This window comes from Bufo bufo, chromosome 1, assembly GCF_905171765.1.
Source record: "Bufo bufo chromosome 1, aBufBuf1.1, whole genome shotgun sequence".
Classification (NCBI taxonomy): Eukaryota; Metazoa; Chordata; class Amphibia; order Anura; family Bufonidae; genus Bufo; species Bufo bufo.
Window position 1 is genome coordinate 835270910 of NC_053389.1, and position 10419 is coordinate 835281328.

Here is a 10419-nt window from a genome sequence, read left to right on the forward strand (position 1 = left end):
GCTGCCATGTCCCTCATACCAACCAATCATAGCTTTTGTTATGTAAGAGCTCTGGTTGCTATGGGCAACATTTAACATCCTGAAATTCAAAGCTTTATTCAGTCCTAACCTCTCAAACCACAAAGCCGCTGCCTGGTAACAGGGTGTGTTTACCATCACTTAGCGGGCAGGGCGTGCCAGGGAACGAAGTGTTAACATTACTGGTGTTCCCAGCGGAGTCCTGTGTATAATGGGGCAGCCGCCCAGAAAGTAAACATGGCCGATAACTGCACAATAGACGGCAACTGCCAGGCCACCACCAGAGGGCATCGCACACCAGTCCAGCTCTGGACGGAGGAGACCGCAGTGACAGGTGGCATCCAGCAGGGGGCAATGCGCCTCATCATCTCAGTAATGGGGGGCATTGGGCCCCGTCACATACCAAACACGTGTGCTGATGTCGCACCGCCCTGTGACAACACTGCCTGTCCTCGCTAAGCCCTTGGCCCATCTGATACAGTGACCGGAAGTGTTGTCATGAGGACCACGGAGCTTAGGTAGCATTCAGGTTAAGCGTGGCCCCTGACTAGAGGGGCCCCTGCCGACAATACACCCACACCACATTTATGGCATTTTCTTTTTTTTATTCTTAAATCAGATATAAATTTTACTTTCTTTCCTGGAAAAAAAAACAAAAAACAATTCATTGTGATGACTGAGGGCAAAACCGAGTGCTAAAAAAACAAAAAGGGGCGGGACAAGGGGCGGAGACATCATTGGTTGGTCCGATGTTGGCAGCTGATCAGTAGTAATGGAGGCTTCACATGTTCTGTTCTCGCAGGTACTTCGCCATGGTGTGCGCTTTAGCATTGACCACCCCGCCGTGGATGTTGTCTCCTCCCATCACAATCACAAAAGCTGCAGGAGAGAGAAGTGGGTCACACACAGGGCCACAGCCACACACAGGGCCACAGCTACATGGGGGGCGGGGGGGGGCGAGGAGCAGGCCACAGCTACATGGGGGGGGGGGGGGGCGAGGAGCAGGCCACAGCTACATGGGAGGGGGGGCCAGAGCAGGCCACAGCTACATGGGGGGGGGGGCCAGAGCAGGCCACAGCTACATGGGGGGGGGGGGGGGCGAGGAGCAGGCCACAGCTACATGGGGGGGGGGGGGGCGAGGAGCAGGCCACAGCTACATGGGGGGGGGGGCGAGGAGCAGGCCACAGCTACATGGGGGGGGGCGAGGAGCAGGCCACAGCTACATGGGGGGGGGGGGGGGGCCAGGAGCAGGCCACAGCTACATGGGGGGGGGGGGGGCCAGGAGCAGGCCACAGCTACATGGGAGGGGGGGCCAGGAGCAGGCCACAGCTACATGGGAGGGGGGGGCCAGGAGCAGGCCACAGCTACATGGGAGGGTGTACAGTGTACAGTACCGCACACACATATACAGCGGCAGTGTACAGTACCGCACACACATATACAGCGGCAGTGTACAGTACCGCACACACATATACAGCGGCAGTGTACAGTACCGCACACACATATACAGCGGCAGTGTACAGTACCGCACACACATATACAGTGGCAGTGTACAGTACCGCACACACATATACAGTGGCAGTGTACAGTACCGCACACACATATACAGTGGCAGTGTACAGTACCGCACACACATATACAGTGGCAGTGTACAGTACCGCGCACACATATACAGTGGCAGTGTACAGTACCGCACACATATACAGCGGCAGTGTACAGTACCGCACACACATATACAGCGGCAGTGTACAGTACCGCACACACATATACAGCGGCAGTGTACAGTACCGCACACACATATACAGCGGCAGTGTACAGTACCGCACACACATATACAGCGGCAGTGTACAGTACCGCACACACATATACAGCGGCAGTGTACAGTACCGCACACATATATACAGCGGCAGTGTACAGTACCGCACACATATATACAGCGGCAGTGTACAGTACCGCACACACATACAGCGGCAGTGTACAGTACCGCACACACATATACAGCGGCAGTGTACAGTACCGCACACACATATACAGCGGCAGTGTACAGTACCACACACATATACAGCGGCAGTGTACAGTACTACATGGGGGGGGGGGGGCGAGGAGCAGGCCACAGCTACATGGGAGGGGGGGCCAGGAGCAGGCCACAGCTACATGGGAGGGGGGGGCCAGGAGCAGGCCACAGCTACATGGGAGGGGGGGCCAGGAGCAGGCCACAGCTACATGGGAGGGGGGGCCAGGAGCAGGCCACAGCTACATGGGAGGGGGGGCCAGGAGCAGGCCACAGCTACATGGGAGGGGGGGCCAGGAGCAGGCCACAGCTACATGGGAGGGGGGGCCAGGAGCAGGCCACAGCTACATGGGAGGGGGGGCCAGGAGCAGGCCACAGCTACATGGGAGGGGGGGCCAGGAGCAGGCCACAGCTACATGGGAGGGGGGGCCAGGAGCAGGCCACAGCTACATGGGAGGGGGGGCCAGGAGCAGGCCACAGCTACATGGGAGGGGGGGCCAGGAGCAGGCCACAGCTACATGGGAGGGGGGGCCAGGAGCAGGCCACAGCTACATGGGAGGGGGGGCCAGGAGCAGGCCACAGCTACATGGGAGGGGGGGCCAGGAGCAGGCCACAGCTACATGGGAGGGGGGGCCAGGAGCAGGCCACAGCTACATGGGAGGGGGGGCCAGGAGCAGGCCACAGCTACATGGGAGGGGGGGCCAGGAGCAGGCCACAGCTACATGGGAGGGGGGGCCAGGAGCAGGCCACAGCTACATGGGAGGGGGGCCCAGGAGCAGGCCACAGCTACATTGGGGGGGGCCCAGGAGCAGGCCACAGCTACATTGGGGGGGGCCCAGGAGCAGGCCACAGCTACACCGGGGGGGGGGGGGGGGGGGGTGAAGAGCGGGCCACAGGAGGGAGGAGCACCTACCTTTACTCGTTTTGGCAACAGTTATGGTGTGTGTCGGCCCTTCTGCCACCTTCGTCCTTACATCCAACGTGTGGGAGTCGAGGAGGTTGTCTCGGATCACGCTGCACCTTATGCCCCCGAGCGTCAGACCGTTTAGGAAGAAACAAGAGCGATCGTCAGCAGCCAAAGCGGTGATCTCCGCTGCCTGAGGAGAGAGCGGGGACACATGAGGACTGGACAAGGCTTTACATCTCCCAGCAAGACTGTAGAGCCTGCATCGGGATGTCTGGGCATGCTGGGAGTTGTAGTCCACCAGAAGTGGTGAGGAGCAGCAGTGTCACATCCCCATTTACCAGGATGCTTTAAGATCTGCAGACCCCAAAACTGCTGAACCGCCACAGCGCTCCCAGCAGAGGGGCCCCAGCACCGCGCTCCCAGCAGAGGGGCCCCAGCACAGCGCTCCCAGCAGAGGGGCCCCAGCACAGCGCTCCCAGCAGAGTCCTCCCCCGTAGTATATGGGCAGGGTATGTGGACATCCCCAGATCCTCCCCGTAGTATATGGACACCCCCAGTACATATCCCCGCTCCTCCCCAGTAGTATATGACACCCCTACAGAGGCTCAGCCCCTCCCCCAGACGGGCACCAGGACTGACGGGCACACCTGTCTGAGGGGTGAGTCACCGCAGCTCTTACAGACACTGACTCAGTCTCCACTATGCAGCAGTTGGATGCCAGGCTCAGCATGGCACATAATGCCCAGGAGACGCTCACAAGCTTTCCACATGACATCAAGGTCACCCTGGCATCGGGATGAAGCCACCAGAGCCGGACCACCCGCAACCAGTGCACCAGGGACCACTGCTCACTGGTATCAGCCGATGGAAGTGGTGACAGCAGGTCTCCCGGCCCTTTAAGAAGCCATCCACCAGTGCCCTGCACAGGAATGTCGATGACATCACTAGATGTGACAGCGCACCCCCAATATACTGCCATTAACCCATCGTGTGCCTACTAGGTGAGGCCAAACCAGAGGAAGAGGCCCCCGTCACTTCCTGTAAGGCGAGCCGCCCGCACTTCCCCTTCACGGCTTCCTATTACTCTTATCCTTTTATAGGCAAAGCAGCTGCTGCACCGAGGACAACTCCAGCTGCGCACAGCGCCCGGCACATCAGTCTCACAGCACCTCAGAGGACATGCCCCCGGCACATCAGTCTCACAGCACCACAGAGGACATGCCCCCGGCACATCAGTCTCACAGCACCACAGAGGACATGCCCCCGACACATCAGTCTCACAGCACCACAGAGGACATGCCCCCGGCACATCAGTCTCACAGCACCACAGAGGACATGCCCCCGGCACATCAATCCCACAGCACCACAGAGGACATGCCCCCGGCACATCAGTCTCACAGCACCACAGAGGACATGCCCCCGGCACATCAGTCTCACAGCACCACAGAGGACATGCCCCCGGCACATCAGTCTCACAGCACCACAGAGGACATGCCCCCGGCACATCAGTCTCACAGCACCACAGAGGACATGCCCCCGGCACATCAGTCTCACAGCACCACAGAGGACATGCCCCCGGCACATCAGTCTCACAGCACCACAGAGGACATGCCCCCGGCACATCAATCCCACAGCACCACAGAGGACATGCCCCCGGCACATCAGTCTCACAGCACCACAGAGGACATGCCCCACCAGCTGCACATCAGTCTGACAGCACCAGAGGGCATGCCCCTCCACCACTGCCACCCTCACAGCAACCCATAGCCAACCCACCCAGGGCATGCCCCTCCACCACAACAGTCTCACAGCACCCTACAGCCACCACTCCACTACCACCTGGCAGGCATGTCCCTCTGCCACCACCCCCTGGCTGCAATCTCACAGCACCTTCAAAACAAACCCCCAGCATCCCAGAACTACTGCACCCACCCTTGGCATGTCCCTCCACTCCTGGCGCCCCACGCAGAGTGTGCCCCTCCACAACCACCCCTATGAGGCAGGTATTCTTTAACTACTACCCTTATCAGGACCTCAGCACCTAAAAGCTCTGTCAGTCTCCCCATGAACAAGAGCCCCAGAGTAACATCACCAGGGGCCACATGTGCCCACCGTTAACCCTTCAGGTACATGCCAAGGGACCAGAACCAGATGGGAGCGGTCTAACCAAACCATGAAAGACCCTCCAACCAACACAAAGCCCACTGCCACCAAGACTACAACCACCAGTGGAAAGAGGAAGTGCAGCAGCTGAGGCTGCAGGAAGGTAAAGAGCTTCAGCCACAGGAAGTAGAAAACCCAGCAGATACCACCACCTCCAACCACATGGGGCCGACTCAGCACCCTGCGCAAATACAGCTCAGCTACATCCAGACCACAAACCACAAGTTTACCAGCACCCCGAGCCCTGCCCCAGGGCGACAGCAGGACACCAGAGAACGACACCCAACTGGGCGATACCGTGACCCCCCAAATAGTAAAGTATAGAACCAGGCAATACCATGACCCCAACACTAGACAGGGCGAGACCCAACTGGGCGATACCGTGACCCCCCAAATAGTAAAGTACAGAACCAGGCAATACCATGACCCCAACACTAGACAGGGCGAGACCCAACTGGGCGATACCGTGACCCCCCAAATAGTAAAGTATAGAACCAGGCAATACCATGACCCCAACACTAGACAGGGCGAGACCCAACTGGGCGATACCGTGACCCCCCCAAATAGTAAAGTATAGAACCAGGCAATACCATGACCCCAACACTAGACAGGGCGAGACCCAACTGGGCGATACCGGGACCCCCCAAATAGTAAAGTATAGAACCAGGCAATACCATGACCCCAACACTAGACAGGGCGAGACCCAACTGGGCGATACCGTGACCCCCCAAATAGTAAAGTATAGAACCAGGCAATACCATGACCCCAACACTAGACAGGGCGAGACCCAACTGGGCGATACCGGGACCCCCTAAATAGTAAAGTATAGAACCAGGCAATACCATGACCCCAAACACTAGACAGGGCGAGACCCAACTGGGCGATACCGGGACCCCCCTAAATAGTAAAGTATAGAACCAGGCAATACCATGACACCAACACTAGACAGGGCGAGACCCAACTGGGCGATACCGTGACCCCCCAAATAGTAAAGTATAGAACCAGGCAATACCATGACCCCAAACACTAGACAGGGCGAGACCCAACTGGGCGATACCGTGACCCCAAACACTAGACAGGGCGATACCATGTCACCATAGGGCAGAGTAGTATACCAACCGGGCGATACCGTGACCCCAAACACTAGACAGGGCGAGACCCAAGAAGGTGATACTAGGACCCCAACAACTACAGGGAAGGGCCCAACCTGTAGACGACCTAAACGCAAACCCCAGAGAAGGACCAACTGGGCGCCACCGACTCCCCAGCGATGGCCAAGCCCCTCCAGGTACCAGAGGCCTCCCAGGGACCCCCACAGCCCTGAAAGCTACTGCACCGGGAAATACCGAGCCCCCAACCCAAGGAGCAGGCGCCCCGTGTGCCCCACCCCGGGCTGGACCTCGCCCGCCACTCACCGTGATCTTGCCCAGGTTGCCGCCGGGCTTCGCGGCCCACACGGAGGGCGGGCTGATGCCGCAGATGCAGGCGTCCTGCACTTCTGGGCACAACAGATTCTTGATGTAATCGTCCCAAGACATGGCGGCGGGTGAGCTGGCGGGCGGCTTCGGGGATCTCGGGTGTTGGCGGCTGCAATCTGCCTCGTGCGGCTTCGCCTGGTGCGCGCGCAGAGTCCTCTCCCGCCAGCCCCGCCCCTTTATATAAGACGCGATGCCGGGCTAGGAAGACGTCACGACGGAGGCGGGAACCGCGCAATCGCAGATAGGGGCAGAAGGCGGGGCTGAGGTCAGAGACCTCATGCGCGGGCTGCGGGGCAGGGCGCGGCCGGCTGACTAATGCGCAGGCGCTGGCAGAGCGATGACGTTGGGCGGATGTGCAAAAGTATAGTGCGCACGCGCAAAGACGAGGGGGCGGATGACAGAAAAAAAATTTAGGGCGTCATAGCGCGCATGCGCTAAGGAGGTGAGTTGGCCTCTGAGAAGGACCTGCCACGTGACTGGCCGAAATCCAGAACACGGTCCGCGGAAGACTGCCCCCTACCGGACAGCGAGTCCTGTGTGACCGCATATTACACTGACTATACCGCCATTGTGCTGTACATGGCCTATAATACCGCCTTCTAGTACGTAATACATCACTGTAATACTGCCTGCCCTCCTGTAGTATATAATACATCACTGTAATACTGCCTGCCCTCCTGTAGTATATAATACATCACTATAATACTGCCTGCCCTCCTGTAGTATATAATACATCACTATAATACTGCCTGCCCTCCTGTAGTATATAATACATCAGTATAATACTGCCTGTCCTCCTGTAGTATATATAATACATCACTATAATACTGCCTGCTCTCCTGTAGTATATATAATACATCACTGTAATACTGCCTGCCCTCCTGTAGTATATATAATACATCACTATAATACTGCCTGCTCTCCTGTAGTATATAATACATCACTGTAATACTGCCTGTCCTCCTGTAGTATATAATACATCACTGTAATACTGCCTGCCCTCCTGTAGTATATAATACATCTCTGTAATACTGCCTGCCCTCCTGTAGTATATAATACATCACTATGATACTGCCTGCTCTCCTGTAGTATATATAATACATCAGTATAATACTGCCTGCCCTCCTGTAGTATATAATACATCACTGTAATACTGCCTGCCCTCCTGTAGTATATATAATACATCACTATAATACTGCCTGCCCTCCTGTAGTATATAATACATCACTGTAATACTGCCTGCCCTCCTATAGTATATAATACATCACTGTAATACTGCCTGCCCTCCTGTAGTATATAATACACCACTATAATACTGCCTGCCCTCCTGTAGTATATAATACATCACTATAATACTGCCTGCTCTCCTGTAGTATATAATACACCACTATAATACTGCCTGCCCTCCTGTAGTATATAATACATCACTATAATACTGCCTGCTCTCCTGTAGTATATAATACATCACTATAATACTGCCTGCTCTCCTGTAGTATATAATACATCACTGTAATACTGCCTGCTCTCCTGTAGTATATAATACATCACTATAATACTGCCTGCCCTCCTGTAGTATATAATACATCACTATAATACTGCCTGCCCTCCTGTAGTATATAATACATCACTATAATACTGCCTGCCCTCCTGTAGTATATAATACATCTCTGTAATACTGCCTGCCCTCCTGTAGTATATAATACATCACTATAATACTGCCTGCCCTCCTGTAGTATATAATACATCACTGTAATACTGCCTGCTCTCCTGTAGTATATAATACATCACTGTAATACTGCCTGCCCTCCTGTAGTATATAATACATCACTATAATACTGCCTGCCCTCCTGTAGTATATAATACATCACTATAATACTGCCTGCTCTCCTGTAGTATATAATACATCACTGTAATACTGCCTGCCCTCCTGTAGTATATAATACATCACTATAATACTGCCTGCTCTCCTGTAGTATATAATACATCACTATAATACTGCCTGCCCTCCTGTAGTATATAATACATCACTGTAATACTGCCTGCTCTCCTGTAGTATATAATACATCACTATAATACTGCCTGCCCTCCTGTAGTATATAATACATCACTATAATACTGCCTGCCCTCCTGTAGTATATAATACATCACTATAATACTGCCTGCTCTCCTGTAGTATATAATACATCACTGTAATACTGCCTGCTCTCCTGTAGTATATAATACATCACTATAATACTGCCTGCCCTCCTGTAGTATATAATATATCACTGTAATACTGCCTGCCCTCCTGTAGTATATAATACATCACTGTAATACTGCCTGCCCTCCTGTAGTATATAATACATCACTATAATACTGCCTGCCCTCCTGTAGTATATAATACATCACTATAATACTGCCTGCCCTCCTGTAGTATATAATACATCAGTATAATACTGCCTGCCCTCCTGTAGTATATAATACATCACTATAATACTGCCTGCTCTCCTGTAGTATATAATACATCACTATAATACTGCCTGCTCTCCTGTAGTATATAATACATCACTATAATACTGCCTGCCCTCCTGTAGTATATAATACATCAGTATAATACTGCCTGCCCTCCTGTAGTATATAATACATCACTATAATACTGCCTGCTCTCCTGTAGTATATAATACATCACTGTAATACTGCCTGCCCTCCTGTAGTATATAATACATCACTATAATACTGCCTGCCCTCCTGTAGTATATAATACATCAGTATAATACTGCCTGCTCTCCTGTAGTATATAATACATCACTATAATACTGCCTGCTCTCCTGTAGTATATAATACATCACTATAATACTGCCTGCCCTCCTGTAGTATATAATACATCACTATAATACTGCCTGCTCTCCTGTAGTATATAATACATCACTATAATACTGCCTGCCCTCCTGTAGTATATAATACATCACTATAATACTGCCTGCTCTCCTGTAGTATATAATACATCACTGTAATACTGCCTGCTCTCCTGTAGTATATAATACATCACTATAATACTGCCTGCCCTCCTGTAGTATATAATACATCACTATAATACTGCCTGCTCTCCTGTAGTATATAATACATCACTATAATACTGCCTGCCCTCCTGTAGTATATAATACATCACTATAATACTGCCTGCCCTCCTGTAGTATATAATACATCACTATAATACTGCCTGCCCTCCTGTAGTATATAATACATCACTATAATACTGCCTGCTCTCCTGTAGTATATAATACATCACTATAATACTGCCTGCCCTCCTGTAGTATATAATACATCACTATAATACTGCCTGCTCTCCTGTAGTATATATAATACATCACTATAATACTGCCTGCCCTCCTGTAGTATATAATACATCACTGTAATACTGCCTGCCCTCCTGTAGTATATATAATACATCACTGTAATACCGCCTGCCCTCCTGTAGTATATAATACATCACTGTAATACTGCCTGCCCTCCTGTAGTATATAATACATCACTATAATACTGCCTGCCCTCCTGTAGTATATAATACATCACTGTAATACTGCCTGCTCTCCTGTAGTATATATAATACATCACTATAATACTGCCTGCCCTCCTGTAGTATATAATACATCACTGTAATACTGCCTGTCCTCCTGTAGTATATAATACATCACTATAATACTGCCTGCCCTCCTGTAGTATATAATACATCACTGTAATACTGCCTGCCCTCCTGTAGTATATAATACATCACTATAATACTGCCTGCCCTCCTGTAGTATATAATACATCACTATAATACTGCCTGCTCTCCTGTAGTATATAATACATCACTGTAATAC

The 10419-nt window shown here is 52.3% G+C and overlaps 1 protein-coding gene across 1 annotated transcript; it reads right to left on the reverse strand.

The window, feature by feature from the left end:
* Window positions 1-608: 608 nt before the first annotated feature.
* On the reverse strand, window positions 609-6745 carry LOC120986649 (profilin-1-like). The gene is made up of 3 exons (XM_040415313.1): window positions 6515-6745; window positions 2943-3126; window positions 609-897 (listed from the first exon to the last, which is right to left on the reverse strand). Exons 1-3 carry the CDS (start codon window positions 6635-6637, stop codon window positions 800-802), a joined length of 405 nt encoding a protein of 134 aa, XP_040271247.1. The 5' UTR covers window positions 6638-6745; the 3' UTR covers window positions 609-799.
* Between the last annotated feature and the right edge of the window lie 3674 nt (window positions 6746-10419).

Coding starts and splice junctions, on each gene's coding strand:
- LOC120986649 (XM_040415313.1), bottom strand. CDS start 6,637: ATGTCTTGGGACGATTACATCAAGAATCTGTTGTGCCCAGAAGTGCAG. Junction 3,127..6,514: donor GCAACCTGGGCAAGATCACG/GTGAGTGGCGGG, acceptor CTCTCTCCTCAG/GCAGCGGAGATCACCGCTTT. Junction 898..2,942: donor TGTTGCCAAAACGAGTAAAG/GTAGGTGCTCCT, acceptor TCTCTCCTGCAG/CTTTTGTGATTGTGATGGGA.